The sequence below is a fragment of the Papilio xuthus genome, unplaced genomic scaffold (genome assembly GCF_000836235.2).
Source record: "Papilio xuthus unplaced genomic scaffold, Pxut_1.1 DF827542.1, whole genome shotgun sequence".
Classification (NCBI taxonomy): Eukaryota; Metazoa; Arthropoda; class Insecta; order Lepidoptera; family Papilionidae; genus Papilio; species Papilio xuthus.
The window spans coordinates 5,231,732-5,249,627 of NW_013531107.1; the positions used below are offsets into that span (position 1 = coordinate 5,231,732).

Here is a 17,896-nt window from a genome sequence, read left to right on the forward strand (position 1 = left end):
CTATGTAGCATACATTTTCTCGATTATTTCTTAAAAATATTACCAATGTTCTAACAATAGTTTGTAAATAAAATCATAAAGAGCAAGATAAAATCCTTTTTATCAACAAACGGTTCCATTCCAAATTTAAAATAGATTGTTTTTTTTATTTAATTTATTGGAAAAGAAAACAAACGATGCCAGTTCACGGTCGCAGTCTCTATTCCAGACTTTTACAAAATAATTCGCGTACGAACTTATTTTTATCCAAGATAAACGAGCATTTTTAATTAAAAAGATTTCTTGTAACATCTATTTGCGTTTTAATTTTATCAAATCAATCCTTTATGGTTCTACCATTTTGTAATTTTAAGTAATTATTCCATTTGAAAGTAAATGTAGATTGTTTTATGTCTTACTTTTATTGCTTACGATATTTCTAATTTTATCAATGTTCCGTTTCAACCAGGAATTGACTTTATATTGCAAAACATCGGAAATTGAAAATGAAATGTAAATCAGATGCGTCGTTTTTCAATTTAAAAAAACTAAAAAAATATGTAAATATTTCGGGATGCCAAAAATGTCTCAATGTTTGTTAAAACAAAAAGTTATTTTAAACAAATCCACCGATCCCTTTGTAAAATTTTACTTCCGAGTAAGAGATTAATTTATAAATGACAAGCTTGGTGATTGAGGACCTTATTTTAAGAATCGACAGAGCTTAGGAGGAAATACTTGCAAAAGATAAATTTAACCGTTATTTTCCACAGTCGAAACTCTCGTACTCCAATTGTAATTCTCTTTGAATAAACAATTAATGTCATTTAATAGACAGAGACTCTCATGGCTGGCATGAGGATGGGGGAAGATCGAAAGGCCAAAGCAGCATATCTCGGGATCCATACTGGCCGCCGACCAATCGGTCTGCCCAGGTACCGCTGGCGAGACACCGTAGAGCTGGATCTGCAGGTCTTTGGTGCGGGACTTTGGCGATCTCTTGTGTCCGAGGCCAAGACCCACTTTGGGTCAATGCGCCAGCATTATAAATAGCTGTAGTAATGGACAGAAGAGGTGATTTAAAGCAAAATGGTATTTCCCCTTCCTCTTCTATTCTTCCATAACTACCTTTTTGCATACGGTGTTTGTAAAAGGGGTAAACATTTACAATCCAATTTAACCACATTTATAAAACGGAGCAAAAAATTGCTTTTGATGCAACCTGCTGAAGAAATTCAAAGATTATTTTTTATAGATATTTTTATTTACAACTTTTTTAAATTCGGTTATTAAAATTCAAACCGTATCAGCTTCTATAAGAAATAAAACAATGTGAGTAATACATTTTAAAATGGTTAGTTTACATGAAAATATGAACTGGTCTCATGCATGTTAACACATTTCAGTATCAGAATTCAACGCATGTATTTTAATGAGAATAGTTTTGACATTGCACGTGTAAACATATTCACGTGTATGACCTATGTGTTACGAAGATTTTTAGAAAAACTTATATACAACTATATTATACTTAGAAGGTGTAAAATTTTTAAGTTTAAAAAAAAGCCATTTATTTTTTTTAATACCCAGAGGGGAATTTTTATTTTATTTTTCTGGTGACCCTTGTGACCACCCCTATCATCCCCCTTTCTATGTACGTAACCTTTTCGGACACCCTATATAAGATTCTTTTAGTTATTCTTAGAAAAGAAACACGTTTATCCGTTGATAATCTATTTGTCGCCCTAATTGTACCCAAATCCTCAGAATTATCCAAATCTTGGAATTTATTTTTACATTCTATAGCGGTTGAGGAAAGACGAAAGCTTGTCTTACTGAAACACCCACATAGGCATTTAAAATCAATCTACTATCTAATCTTAAAACATACCGATGAAATGTAACAACATCATAATCTTTAAATAAGGTTAAGCCCTCCCAAATTGTTGTGTGTTGCGTAGAAGCTGGGTTAGACAAAGTGCATTCGCTTCGAAGCGATTCGCTAGCGAACTTCAAAATTGTATATAAATGACGCACCACAATCATGTAACTTATCGAAAGTATTGTCAGTTGCATATTTTTGAAAATCTTTATGGAATCGCTTTGTATTTGTACTTTGTCCCCCTTTTTTTTAAGAGGGGAAATGCGTTACGCATACCGCGTGCCTCGGGGAAAGCCACGGTTATGTGGGACTCTCTCCACATCCCTAAAGGGACAAGGAGCCTACCCACTAAACCCCTTCTGGTTCTCTCGACTCACTGTTTACCAGGGTGTGGGCACATGTTAATACTCTTCGTACACAGAACTTTATCCCCTAGTCTTATGTTGTCGTTTTCATTTTCGGTATATCCAAGATACATGAGTATTAGAGAAAACCAATTGATACGGTTGCTTTTTTGACTTTCTTTTCTGTAAGTAGATATTCATAGCCGTGTGACACATTTGTACTCCTAACAAGTATAGTGACAACACCACTTTTGGAGATGGTTATATTCAGTTACTTATTATAAATTAAGCTGTCGCCCGCGACTCCGTCTGCGCGGAATTAAAAAAAAAACTTGATAAGTAAGACTATGTGTTCTTCCAGACTATAAATATTAAAACAGACACTTCTGCCCGTCATCCGCTCCCAATCTTGCAAATTCGTTTCCATTACGATTTCTCGCTGTTTACGAAAATATAAATATCTACTATTACTATGTATTTACACTGTATATATGGTTTTTTTTGTTTCATGAAAAAAAAATTAAGAGCAAATAAATGATGGGAGATGAAAATATAATATGTAGATTATCTTCATGTTCACAAAGTTTACACATAAAAGGAACTTTTGATGGAATCTGAAAGTCTGATAAAGTGAAATATTTCACGCGTTGGGAAAATGGACATTAAATCATAATGTTAAAAAGATACGAAGTTTGTTTTACTCTTATAACAAGACGCAGTGGACGATATAATTTGAATGAATTTACATTAAATTAAAAGAAAAAATAATTTCATTAGGATACGGCCTAATTTGTTCAATCGTGAAACAAAATCCATAGACAACCTCTCCGCATTGGCATAAGTAAAAAAGCAAAGAACCTGACAGAATAATAAAGGGGGTAAGAAAATATTAAAAGTGATCGTGACATAAAATAATAGATGTGCAATTTTTATTCTGCATTTGTTTTAAAAGGAAATAATGTCACATAACAAAAACCGTGAGAAGAGCCAGATGTTACAAAACATTTTTCTGTATATGACAGGCTTAATTTATTTCGTTTTATTAACTGTAATGGAGACAATCATTTAGTTAGAAATATTATCACGAGAAAATATAAAAACTTAATATTTACTGAAATAGTATATAATACCCAAAAAAAAGGTTGGATGCCGAAATTTTAATTTGTCTTACTGCCGCAATACGAGTAAGCGTACGGAGTAAACGAAACAACGGACGTAAAAAAAATTGACGTTAATTATTTATATAAATAATAAATAAACAAAAATATGAACATGTTAAATAAAAACACGAAGTCTATGTGTTTCAAAAATAAATATACACACTACAGCAATTGTCTGGTAAAAAATGTTTTTCATATTTTATCTTGTTCAATTCATATCTGAATTGTTGGGCAATTTTGTATTTCATGCGTAATAATATTGACTGGCGAGGGACGAAAATAAGCAACAAAGCCTTTGTTGCTTTCACATTTTTTTTTATTTTCTGATACTTTCAGTTTGTAATTATATTGTAAGTAGGCGGGGCTGACATTTTCATAAGATCCAAAGTCGGTATACAGAATATATTTTTTACTTTTTCACACAAAATTGCCTTATTATTTTCTTTTGTGTTTTAGAATCCATACACATCCCCCTCCTTGCCGTAGTATATTTTCCCACGGTGAAACTAAGAGGAAAACAAGGGTGGTCCGTGGGAATCGACGACGTGGACTCCACCTTGAAGCGCGATGGTGTCTGTGGTGGTCGCATGGCTGATGCAACGACGACTCTAGCTTTCTCCCATGCCATGACGCGGCGGGTTTGGGAAATTAATCGCGACTATTTGGTAGATTGGCTTTTTTACTTTTGTCGTTGCTTTCTAGTTAGTATAGGTACCCTTGAGTGGGCGCGAATCCAGCACTTAAAAGACTGCGCTTACTAAGTGGACAGCGCAAAAAGGACTTTTAACCATTGAAATATCGACGAGTTTGTTTATACCTTTAGCAATATTTCAATAAAACCAAACATAAATAAGATTGGTGAAGATTTATTGCATCCGGGAGGCCATTTTGTGATTTAATTAAAACATTTTTTCTTCTTTATATCGCACGCTGACCGTAATATATTACCGAAATCGACCTTTACAAGGTCGTATCAAATAAATTTCGTTCGTGTAAATTTGTATCACGAAAGTATTTGTTGTAAACCATCAAACATCGTAATTTTATATAACCTTAATATTCAAAATTTTTTGAGATGCGTTGACATGTTTCTAGGTACGCAATAAAGGCGGCGAGACGCGCTACAATGTTTCTTCACCCCATTACTAACAAAAGCAATAACTTGAGGCAACTACTAAGGCATTTACTGCTCTTGGGCGTACAATTGTTTGACCATATCATCACTTAACATCAAGTGCGTTATCAAGAACTGACTTATTCAATATGAAAAAAACTAGGGTAACTTTTTCTTGGGATATTAATATAATTTAAAATAATAATTTTAGAATAATTTTAAAGATTGTTTTATTAAGTCTATAACTATTTACATATTTACACTAATGTTCTTCATATTTTTTTTATACCATAAAGATAACTATCGAGATCTTTACAGGCATAATAAATATTTGTTTTTTTTTTAAGAATAATAAATCAATAGACTCTATAAATGATAAATATGTAATCAAAACATTAATGTCTTCATTTCTTCAATCCTCTTATTCTTAATTCCATTTCTAAATAAGCTTTCATAGATGGATCATCCACATTATTCATTATCTTCTCAATAATCTCTGGTCCTGCATTTTCCATTTTTGAAGTCAAAGCTTCTGCCCAGACAATAAACACACAGTTGGCACATCCTGACTGGCAGCAAGCGGTGGGTGGTTCATCTAATGATGCCTGATAAAAAAATGTGCTTGTTGCTATGTACAGATTAAAAAAAAAATGTGTGCATGTAGGAGTCGTATGTTGTAAAGTTCAGTGGTTTAGTAGTGGTTATTTAACAATGAAGTTCATCAACATTTCAGATGTTTTATCAAGTAAAAAGAGACATTACTGTACAATTGAATAAAGAATTAATATGATTGGTGGTTGATTTTCCTGAACATACATACTCACATTCTCTTTGATTCTTTTAATTTCAATTTCTTTTTCATCTTCAGTTACTTGGGATTCATTTGTGCACATAAAATTATATCTTTGGTGTCTCCATAACATTGGCATAAAACTTCGCAGTCGTAATTTCTGAAAATTAACATTCCTACATATAAATATTTCAAAAGTAGGTTTAAGATGTAAAAGCATACTTACAAGCATAGTGTTTTAAGTTTAATAGTAATTATTTTATCATTTTATATCATTAACTGTAATAATAATAATATAATATAATATATATACAAGAAAAATTGTTCAAAGATATTGTTTATTACAATATTTTTGACAGTTATTGACATTGACAACTGACAATAAAGGACGTTTGACGTCAATTAGCACGAAAAAACACGATGCAGACTAAATGTTTTTCACAAAAAAAATTATTTCCTCGAAGAATAAAACAAAAGTGTACTGAAATGTTTTCATACGACATTAAAATTGTAATTGAAGAAATACCGCTGTTTTCTTTGAAATAATTATTAACTATGTATTTCTGTACCATTGCTAATATCAGCATATAGAGTTTTGTAGATGTCGCCAACCGGAAGCATTTCGTCCGTCAGTCATTTTTGATCTATAGTCCTATGTCCTATAGATTTTAGAAATTATTAGTTTTTACGTTTATTAATTTTTTTGTGCTATTGTTTAATTGCAGTTATTACTGCTATTATTGGTGCACTAACTTCAATATAACGTGAGTTTTATTTGTTTATTTTTTGTCAATGAGTGGAGGACTCCTGCATCGCTAGCTCTAAATGACGATGCCGATTAAAATGTTATTGAGACAGAGAACCGGTGGAGCATGCGTCAGTGTCGCTGCACTCGTATAGATATAAATATCCTAACGCCTCATAGACTAATGCAAATAAAACATTATTTCAATTAAATTGTTACAAGAATATTAATATTAGAATCTGAAAGGGCGGTTCCTTGTATCACCACGTTTGCGGTAACCACAGATCAGCGCTGATAGTAATGTATTCCTTATTGATCACTATTAGTCATACTAATGTCACAATAGTTGATTGAAAATTAAAAGTAGAAACCTGTTTGAAAATAATCTTATCTCATATTTAAGTACCATGGCAATAAGCCCAAATAATAAAGCATATTACTAAAAATTAAACTAACTTAAAATACTTAACAAATTCAATATTATTCACAATCAAAATTACTGATGTTGTTTTAACATATAAAGAGAAAATATTACGAATGTTAAACCAAATTCCTTTTTCACACATCTATTATTGAACTTGATTCCAAATAACAAAAGAGAGGTTTAATATAAAGCAACATAGGTTATTTATATTTTTTATTTATTTATCCCACTAAAACTAGTATGAGTTCTTACTTAGTCATTCTTTTTTAGAATTCCTAACATGTCTGGTGAACCCGAAGTAGCACGCACTCCTGAAGGTGAAGAGACAGAAGAGGAAGAAATCAAGTCTTCATACAGGCCACCACCAGAAAAGACCATTGAGGAAATTTTAGCAGCTGATCAAGAAGATGAATCATTGAGAAAGTACAAGGAAGCATTATTAGGACAGGCGCAAGCAGGAACAGTTATAGTTGGTAAGTTTTATGAGGAATATTCAATAAAAAAAAAACATTATAATTTGTGGCTCTATCCTACCTTATTGACGTTTTAATATATATAGGTTTTAAATTCTAAATGGATCTTAATTTCATTTATTTCTTATTAGTAGGGAATCATCCCCTATAGTCATAGTAAATTTGTTCTGAAGCAATTCCATAATGAAATTTTAGAATGTAAGATTCTGACATGTGACTTCTACAGTTCTATACAATTTTCGACTTATATAATCGCTTTGGAGTGAATGCATTTTGTTGCATTTTGTTTGAATGGATCATTTAGGCATGTCACCTCTCATGCAATCCATCCATTTCATCTTAGACCTCTTACAATATGTTCAACATCATATACCGTGAAATTTAGAATTCTAGTGACATCCTAATCTTTAGTGGTTTGAGTATTTAATATTGAAAAACAGAACATAATTATAAAAACAAAGGTTCAGGTTTAACTGACATTACATTTCTTAAATTACACAATCATTATACTCTATTGTTAAAGTTCATTTCATTCTATTTATGGATATTTTCCATTAACCTACTTTGCTCTACCGGATATATTTAATCTGTAATCATAGACTTCGGACGTGGTCTTAGTTATTCTAGGAATAATACGAATGCCATAAATGTGGTAATACCTAGAATTTTTCTATGATAAAATAAGTTTTATTAGCAATATTATAATTAGTGTAATTTTAGTTAATTAATCGTTTCAGAATCATGGAAAGACTTAATTAATATTAGATTTTTTCATCATGTGCAAATCTATAATATAAAATCATTTATAGGTTTCCGTTCACCCTATGTTCTTTTTTTTAAAATTCTTCCAATTTAGCTAAGCAAAACCAGGATAGGTTGATTATTAAACAGTTTGTATTTATTTCAAAAATAAAAAACAATCCAGTCAGAAATTGTACTAAGTTTTAACTTATGTTTGTTACTGCATTATTTTGTTTACAAAACTTGCCTTCAAAATATTGGTATAATACATTTCCTAAATTTCTTATCAGACATTATCTATAGAGATAACAAGTTTTGTGATAAGTTATCAGTGTTGCATCAACTCGTACTTTTTTTATTTAAAAATGTTTATTCGAGTTTGACGATTTAATCGGATTGTCAAAATAATTACATATTTCATCTTCTTATCTTTATATATATAATTCTTCTGTGAGTGTGTATGTCACTGAACTTCTCTCAAACGACTGGACCAATTTTGATGAAATTTTTTGTGTGTGTTCAAGGGGATCTGGGAATGGTTTAGATTGACAATTTTCATCAAATATTAACTTCATATTAATTTATTCAAATTAAAGACGTGTAGACAGGACAACGTCTGTCGGGTCTGCTAGTATAATATAAAAAAGAAAGTTGTGTTAGTTACACAATTTATAACTCAAGAACGGCTTTACCGATATAGCTGAAAATTGGTGAGGCGGTAGTTTAGAGCATGGAGACAGACATAGGATACTATTTATTCTTTTTTTTTTTGGAATTTATGCCTTGAAATTTTTTTATATATTCAGGTCGACAGCTATTATAAATAAAAAAATTGTCAATATTACTTGAATTCATAGGGATCTAATTTGTGTTAATTTGAACTAAATAACATATATGAACCACAATTGCTTCGGTAGTTTTAAGATATGAAATAAAAAAAAGTGAATTACTCAATAGTCTTGGTGGAAATCATAGTTTTTTCATTATGAGTCAATAATTGGCTAATATTCCATTTTTACATTATTCTACAAATTAAATAATATATTTTTATTGAATATATAATTAAATGTTAATTAAAAGATAGAGAATAAATCCAAATATGAACCTAATAATTCATCCACAGATCCGAATGACCCTCGTAAGGTGATTGTGAAGAAGTTAGCACTTTGTGTGACAGAGCGCGATGACCTTGAGCTAGACCTCTCTGGGGATCTCACAGACCTCAAGAAACAGGTATGTACCATCAGTAGATTTTTATATGTCCTTTTTTACTTATTAGAAGGCAAACGCCAGACTTGGTTGTGTGGTTTGGTCCTAACAATTAAATGTAAAAGAAAATAGATTTTTTAGTTAAAGTACTAGATGGTTAGGTAATATACATACATACATACAAAGGTATACAGCAAAGTGGCATTTGTATTATTATATCCAGTGTTTTGGTATGTTGATATGCCTTAACCCCTTGGGTACAGATTAATTTGAGAAGATATTTACATGTGGAACGGAAATAATTTTTGGTTGCTTGGAGTAGTATGTATAGGCAGTATTATGTAAGAATTTATTTATTACTAAAATATTAAAAGTTTAATTTTTGGTTTCACTTGGGGAAAAAAGTGAATGACTTGGCTTAGACGTCAAATGTAACAAAGAGGTTATCATATACTCTAGATGTGCTTAGCTTAGCCTAACGTAATTATTTTTATTGATAGTCTGTTAATTGTTGTGACAGGCTAATTGTCAAAGTAGACAGGTCTGGTGATCTTCCTGACAGGTGCTGTAACATACGTCACTCGACTAACCATCCGCGTCTTTCGCAATTAACGAGATGTGATGCGTTTCACTGCGTTTGGCATATGTCCAGCACATATGTACAGGGTGTTCTTTTCCTAATATGTTCAAAAATTACTTTGTATGTTGTAAAATTATGGATATAGTTTGGTTGGGTTTTAGAACCGTCTGTATAGTTTTTTAATTAATATCGTAAATTTATTTTATAATTTTCTAGATAAAAATCGAATAAAGTTGATTCTTTCACAATTTGCCACCGTATACGGTGTTAGTCAGTTAGGAAATTATTACATAAGATCCATACATTATTTGCATGTGTTCGATGCTCCATTTTTCCTCAAAGGAATTTTTCCTGTTTCCTCCTCTCCTCCTTTTTTTTAAATTTTTTATCCGAAAATATTGTTCTATATTGTATGTACAGTCAATTCGTAAAAGCATAGTATTCCAAGCCTTGTTCTAATTTTATGCATAATATATAAAATAAAAATAATTATGTTTATTTGTAATATTTTAATCAGCGTTCAATTTAAACATATGAGGGGAATGACAAAATATGCATTCAAGTGTTTCAACAGTAGAAATTATCTTGATACTTGTCATTAAATCGAATAATAAATGTGCGAGTAAAACCATGTTATCCGTTTTATCTATCTCACGGCCTCGCAATGAGAATCTTCATTTTCCGTATTTTACATTACAAAGGCTTCGGATTTTTATAACATCCTGTGTACAGACTCGTGACTAACGTATGGTATAAATAATTACTGAATGGCACACGCCTTGTTCTTGTTAATTTTGTGTACCTGTGATGTAATTATGATTTTTTTTTTTTGAAATATTAAAATATTTATTTACATCCTTATTTCTATGAATACATAAAGTCTTAAATCTATGATATAAAATAAAATATTAAAAAAAACCGAATAATTAACTAAAATATGTTATTAAAAGGAGTCCCTTTAGGCAAGGTCCCGAAGATACTGGCAGCGTTCCCCCTCTGTACAGCTAAACTAATTCTTGAACTAATGATTTGAAAAGACATAATAAATGTCATGTAATAAACTGTATTTACGTGACAGGTAAGAGTTAAGTCATGACGTGGTAAAAGGAGAGGTGGGAAGGGAAATGTATCTTTTGTCTCTAATATTTAAATTTAAAATATTTTATATTATTGACAATATTCATATCCGTGAAGGTCTAACATTCGATATTAATGTCTTAAATCTATGATATAAAATAAAATTAAAAAAAAAACATAAAATTTTTTGTCTCTTCTTTCTTTATATCGTAATGTATAGTTATGTTAAGGATTTTTAAACGTTGGTTTCTGAGACCAAAATATCTGTATAAAATATATCGTCATCTTTGTCATTATCTTTGACCAAAACAGAGTTAACAATACGTTTAAGAAGGGGATATTCGTTTCAGAAACCAACATTAAGTGAATTAAACTTTGAGGGTTTTTAAATGAGTATTCTAGAGAAATCCACAGTTTTTTTTAAATAAATAATTTATTTGTATTTTATTTTCAGGTGTTTGTTATCAAAGAGGGTGTGCAGTATCGGATAAGGATCGATTTTATTGTCCAGCGAGAGATCGTACACGGCCTTAAGTACGTGCAGAAGACCTACCGTATGGGAATGCCCGGTAAATATCATAAATCTTAGTAATCTAGCTGTCGCCCGCGACTCCGTCCGCGTGGAATTAAAAATAAACTATTAGTCGCAGCGTAATGTTATATAGCTTGAAGCCTTCCTCTATAAATGGACTATGCAACAAAAAAAGAATTTTTCAAAACCTGAGATTAGCGCGTTTAAACAAACAAACAAACAAACTCTTCCGCTTTATAATATTAGTATAGATTTACTAATATTAAGGTAGTGTATCTAGGGATTGTCTTAATGAGGCTTATATCAAACGAATTGGTGATACACAGATTCATACGAGAGTTGTATTGTTGTTTAGTATTATTTTGGACTATTAATTTAGACGATTTTAAACCTTTAAAATAACTAATTCTCATTATCAATGACACTACTTGAGTTGTTTTTCTTTCACGCATCGAATACTGGACAGCGCCCGGTACGTACAAATTTATATTCACATCTCGTTGTGCTATTAACAAAGCTATAAATATGCGCCTACGCACATAAATATGTCTCGTGTATTGTATGCAATGAGGTGGACGATATTCGGTGATGTCGTCACTTGTACTATGTTATTAAGGTCTATTGTCGCATATCAAGGACTCGAGACTATTCGGACATCGATGCAATGTGTATGCATTTTGATCTTAAGTATCAAGGTGGTTTAAATAATATTTAAAGGAATAAATCTTGATATTTGTGGTTTTTAAAATTAAAGTATTAAAGGTTTGAATATTTGAAGTTTTAGTATAAATCGTCTTGATACTTGATTTTAAAATGTTTAATTTTAATGTTCCACTGATTTATATAGTATGGTATAGTAATTAAATTTTATATATAATTTACAGAGTACTAGCTGTCGCCCGCGACTCCGTACGAATTGAAAACAAAAATTTATTTATTCGTAGTTTAGTAGACATGTATTCCAAATTTTATCGAGATCTATTCAATAGTTTTGGAGATATCTTCTCATAAACATACATACAAACATTTGCATTATAATATTAGTAAGATTTGCATATTATAAAACACTAAACTACTGATAAATAATATTTTTTTCGCTATTCCAGTGGACAAAATGACCCACATGGTTGGTTCGTATCCTCCGAAGACCGAGATCCAGTCTTACACCACACCACCGGAGGACGCGCCGTCTGGTCTGATGGCGCGCGGCTCCTACACCGTCAACAGTCTCTTCACCGATGATGATAAGAACATCCACCTTCAGTGGGAGTGGAGCTTCGAGATTAAAAAGGACTGGAAAGATTAAAACGACGTCATCAACAGATGTCAAACAGGATTGGACATTAGGTGAGATACAATCAGCTTTACACAGGTTGACTGTTGATACCGTTTTGTACATTTTGTATGGAAATTTGTAATGTCCAGTTCGGTTTGTTAGATGGCGGGATTGCAATTTAAAAAAAAATATATCGATTAAGTGAATTTGAGACTTGAAATGTGAAAGAAATTACTACATTTGTACTTATTAGGAAGGAATGAATTAAAAAAAATATTTTTCGTCGAATAAAGCAACTAAAAATCAATTTAGTGCATAACTTGATGGGAAAAAAATTCCAGTCTCAATCATGTTTAGTCACGCTATAGTACATTCGTAATATTTGTTTGGTAGTTCATTATAACACGCATTTTGTAGCAATCAAATATGAACTTTAAAGCAATATAAATATGAGTTAAAATTATTAATTCTTTGCCAAATGTAATGTATGTAGGGTCTGTTGAAACACTGATGAAAACATATGGATGTCCCTCTCATACTCTTTGAAAGGAAAGAGATAGCAATATTTTTTGCAATAGTTGTGATTCCGCCATCTAAATGATGTTTGCTGACTGAATGAATAGCTTATTGTCTAGAATATAAGAGTCATTAGATATCAAACTCCCTTTTTTTTATTCTAATCCGGGAATTAAAGCATTTCTAGTATGTAATTACACATAACTTTCTTATAGAGGGTGATATTTTTTTACGCATCGCATATGCAAAGGAAATATTTGTACACATTTATAAATTTGTGTTATTTAAAAAGAACGCACACGGCGTGTTAATTATTGCATGATCAATTAAATTAAAATTTATACTAGACACGAGAGTACTAAAGATTTAAAGCGAGCTATAAAGGTATTGAAATAAAAACATATAAATTGGAATAAGTATGTTTTATTAAAAAACTGAAATATTGATAATAGCATATTAGAGATGGTATACATTTTGAATATATGCAAAATTTCTTATTATTAGAATGAAAATCCGACACCTGCCGGTGTACTGGCGTAATACTAGCCTTATTAAAATATCGACGTTTATGTCACCTAATAATTCTGACACTTGACTTGATAACGCGCCATTCGCGCCAAAGGATTCTAACTAATATAATGTCTTAAATTAAATACAAAAATTTGTTTATCAATGTGTGATTAAATATCATCCTGTATATCTGTGCAATTGATTGATTACGATTTACGATTGATTATATATGTAGATAAAAATAAACATATAGCGAAAATAATTGCATTTTTACATTGAATATATAAAGATTTTATATATTCACTTGTTGCATATAAAGTCTGACATTTCAATAATTATAGAAGTTAACTGCCGACAATAGGCTTGTGTACCAAGTTAAAAAAAAATAATATTTAATTCTGTAAAGCAATGAATGTTTTTATTATTATTAAATCAATATTATTGAAGATAAAAATACGATTAAATTGTTTATTTCGTGTTTTCAAATAAATTTCGAATTCCCGCGAAAACACCGATTATCTGTCATGGCGTCAGTGACGTCACGCCGTGTAGAGTAGAATCTTACCTCTGTATATTGTTGTGGTACTGAATTCTGAATTGTAGTACTGAACATTGAACTATGAAAATCAACGACAATGGAGACATCCATGGCGTGACGTCACGCTTTTTAAATTTAAACGAATTTTTACGTCACGATTTTAAATTCCTAAATAAAAAAATATATTAATCTTTATTTTAACTATCGATTTTTTTAACAAATGTTAAATCCAATTTCCTCCGAATTGTTCAATTAGTACACAAGCCATAATATAGTTGTCTCTCTCTTGTCAAAGAGAATGAAATAGACGACGATATAATAATGTCGCAGTGAACTTCTACAATAATACGTAACTGTTCTCATAATCTGATACTATATTTATATGATTCAAATCTAATAGGATTATGAAGGAATTTGTAAACAAAGAAATTGTTAAACAGACAATTTTTTCGTAAAAATCTTTCCATTTTATTATATTAAAACCTCTTTTTTATATTTGAAAAAAAAAACAATTCGCATATTTTGGCAGATTTGATTGCATTTGTATTAATTATGATGTTTTTTTTCTATATAAGTAAAATTAACTGCAAAACAAAGCTTATATACTGAATGACAATACATAATAACATTATGTGCTTCCTCTTTGCATGACTGTTATAGTATGGAAGGGAACAGATTAGAAATTTTTGCCTATAATTGCATGATTTCTACATTCAGTGTTTTTTTACTGAATCAAACATTTAAAAAAAAAACTTTTATATAATACCTATTTACATAATAGAATAGATTGAATTTAAATTTTAAAATTAAACATTTTACAAATTTTACATATAATTGTATAAAATTCTGTCTGTATATTTCCCTTCCTCCTTATTCCTTACTTTTATCTCCTTTTCCGCCCACCTTTTTAACCCTTGTCCAACCTCCAGGTAAATAACCTACAGTAATAACTGAATACCTATTCATTTATTTACTTCAGAATAAATTAGCTTTTTACATAAATTGCTTAAATGCAATACTAAATGATAAGCGTCGATAGCCTAATGGTTAAGGGTACGGATTTCCGATCACGAGGTCGGGAGTTCGAATCCCGCTATTCGACTATTGTCGTAAACCAAATCCTAGCACAAGCCTACAGCTTAGTTGGAAATGGTAAAAGAAATATTAGTAAATTTCCGTAAGAAATCTGCTAATATTAAAAAAAAATGTTGCTTCAAGGCCATTCACTTGATACAACTATCAATGATTAAATGACGTCATCTTGGCGTGACGAAACAAATCTAATTCCTCCTATACACTGCTCCGAATACTCCACGCACTCGACAGTCTGCCAGACTTGACTTTCCCCACGGATTGTAGTTTGCAGTCGTCATTGTACAGCCTTCTCTAATTTATTTGAGGCAGTACGTGTAAGGTTTTAATGGTTATTTAAAAACTCTTTAAATGTCCCTTCAGTCGGTAAATATTCTTTTATCACTTTCATCGCACAATCATGTTTAATTCAGGTTAAAGTAACCTGGACAAAACTGTCTCATTAACATGTGATAACTTACATGGCTTCCATTGAACACTTATATATAAATAACATCTATATATCGCAATTTATTTTTGAGAACATTTTCACTTTACATAACCAATGTTTCCTAAAATCTCAATTGAGTCGAGATAAATCTGTGTACCAGCAGCACGATAGGTAGATGTATATTTCATAAATTTTCTACCGTTTTTTTATAAATACTGATAAGTATTAATAAATTGCATTGAAATTATATTTTTTAAATTCACATTTAGCTTGTAATCAATAGTGCCAGTGTATGTAATGGTTGGCAATAAATAAAGTATTATGTAAACATTGATGTTAGATGATAAGAGTGCAAAGTACATTGACCCTTCATATTAAGGCCGTATGGGTATAGTATGTAACGAATTAAGACTTAAATATTAGTTATAAATGGTACAGAGTGACAGGTGAACGTATTCGTAACGATATCGATAATATTTTTATGAGATTTGTTGGTGCACACCTAGTAGGAGCGCTGTACAAACTCTAATACCAATTATGTCGATAACGTTACGAAAGTGACCTCACAAATATTCGTGCTAGGCCCCCAGATCATAATTTACGTTAAAATTTAAAAAATAATTTCGGTGGCCAATATCTGTTCAATTTACACTATAGACTAACTTTGTCTTTAGAATATTCTATCTATAAAATAGTGTGATGGCTGTCATTTTAAGTAAAATTTTGTTTAAAATTTAGGTCTTGATTTGTTACATGGTTTAGGGCTAAGAAGCTTGTGCTTGGCGTGTTGAAGGTATTAAGGTGCTTCGGTGTATCGCAGGTGCTCTACGCCGGTATCGGACGGCTCACAAATTAAATGTAAGCACTGATCTTTATAAATGGATAGGCGATTTGCTTGGAAATGACAGCTTTTGCTTCGTTCCGATTTAAACGCGCCTGTTGATGTGACAGTTATTTTTTTCTATATTACTTTCACACCACAGTAACAATTGCCAATAGCAATGGTGAAAATCAAATGGGCACAAAATACAACGTCTTGTAGCCAGTCCATTTATAAAGGTCAGTGTGTGTAATTTACACTAATGTATTGAACTTACCGGTACAGTCAGCGTTGTTTGACATGAACATTTTGAGGTTAGAGTTTACCAATTTTATAATAGTAAACAATTTTCTTATTAAAAATTATTCTATCTAAAATAATAATCTGTTTATCTGTAACTTTAATATTAAGAAAATATTTTCTTTTTATTAATATTCAAAAACTTTCTTACATCGTTTTACTCTTTTGAACATGTATTTCTAAATAAAAAATTGTTGCGCTGACTGTACCAAAAAAGGTAATTCTTATAATAAAATACTATAGTAGAGTAATGTTGTATACATTTACGATTGTATTTTCTGTATTCGCGAGATTTGCTTTAACCAATTACGTTAGAATACACTGCGTTTCGTGTATACCAATTGGTTGACTTTCACACGTAGGTAAAAACCCAATATGTTCAGTTCTTTTGTATAGAATTTCTATATATTTGAGCTTATATAGTAAATTAGATTATATTCATATTAATATTAGAGTTCATTTTCGATTGTCATAGGATAACTTTTTTCTCTTTAGCGTTTATTTCTTGCTATATTCGATTTGATTGTATTTGTTACGAACAGTAATAGGATATGATTACAATAGTTGTGTAAAGTTTTATTCAGTGTAATAGTTTGGCCAAAAATAAAGCTTATTTATTCAAATATTGTATTATTTGTTATTATTAGCTTATCGTTGGTTTCTGAGACCAAAATGTCAGTATAAAACATCTCGATTCTCGTATATTTTTAACAGTAGTAGAGCTGTAACATCTTCGCACGAATCGGCCCGGCTCGCCCGGTGAAATACCACGACCACACAGAAGACAGGCGTCAAGTGGAAGCTATTCCGCGTGCAGTCTGATGAGTGTGCGTCCCGGAGGCCTAATTTAGTCTTCTTTCCCTTCCCACCCTTTTTTATAAGGAAAAGATGGGAAGTGGAAGTGGACTTTCCGGATGAGAGTATGCATGGTAAGGGAATTTTTTTTTTCTTTCTGTGCATCCTCTCCTCCGTCGATTAAAAGTAGACAACGCATATGCAATTGCATATGTCTATGGACAACGGTCACTTTGCTATTTCAGCGATTTCAGGTGGCCGTTCGCTCGTTTGCCACCTTTTGATATAAAAAATATATATATAAAATTCTCGTGTCACAATTTTCGTTCCCATACTCCTCCGAAATGGCTTGACCGATTCTCATGTAATTTTGTGAGCATATTGAGTAGGTCTGAGAATCGGCTAACATCTATTTTTAATCCCGCGCGGACGGAGTCGCGGGCGACAGCTAGTCCCTTTTATATTTGACACAATAGGTAACTATTTTGGTGTCAGAAATCCACGGTTAATGAGGTACATTTACTTAAATTTTTGGAGGTAAATTATAAACGGACAACTAATGTGAACAC

The 17,896-nt window shown here is 31.3% G+C and overlaps 2 protein-coding genes across 3 annotated transcripts; one reads left to right on the top strand and one right to left on the bottom strand.

Moving 5' to 3' along the window:
* Nucleotides 1-4,844: 4,844 nt before the first annotated feature.
* LOC106118900 (oxidoreductase-like domain-containing protein 1) lies at nt 4,845-5,534 on the bottom strand. Its single transcript, XM_013313663.1, has 3 exons — nt 5,496-5,534; nt 5,304-5,429; nt 4,845-5,084 (listed from the first exon to the last, which is right to left on the bottom strand). Exons 1-3 carry the CDS (start codon nt 5,499-5,501, stop codon nt 4,884-4,886), a joined length of 333 nt encoding a protein of 110 aa, XP_013169117.1. The 5' UTR covers nt 5,502-5,534; the 3' UTR covers nt 4,845-4,883.
* A 349-nt stretch (nt 5,535-5,883) lies between these two features.
* Nucleotides 5,884-13,235, top strand: RhoGDI (rho GDP-dissociation inhibitor). Of its 2 annotated transcripts, none has more exons than XM_013314082.1 (5): nt 5,884-6,033; nt 6,709-6,911; nt 8,776-8,885; nt 10,973-11,087; nt 12,157-13,235. In XM_013314082.1, exons 2-5 carry the CDS (start codon nt 6,719-6,721, stop codon nt 12,354-12,356), a joined length of 618 nt encoding a protein of 205 aa, XP_013169536.1. In that variant the 5' UTR covers nt 5,884-6,033; nt 6,709-6,718; the 3' UTR covers nt 12,357-13,235. The 2 variants fall into 2 exon arrangements, with proteins under 2 accessions (XP_013169536.1, XP_013169537.1); XM_013314083.1 differs by lacking the exon at nt 5,884-6,033 and adding an exon at nt 6,153-6,311.
* The last annotated feature ends 4,661 nt before the right edge of the window (nt 13,236-17,896 follow it).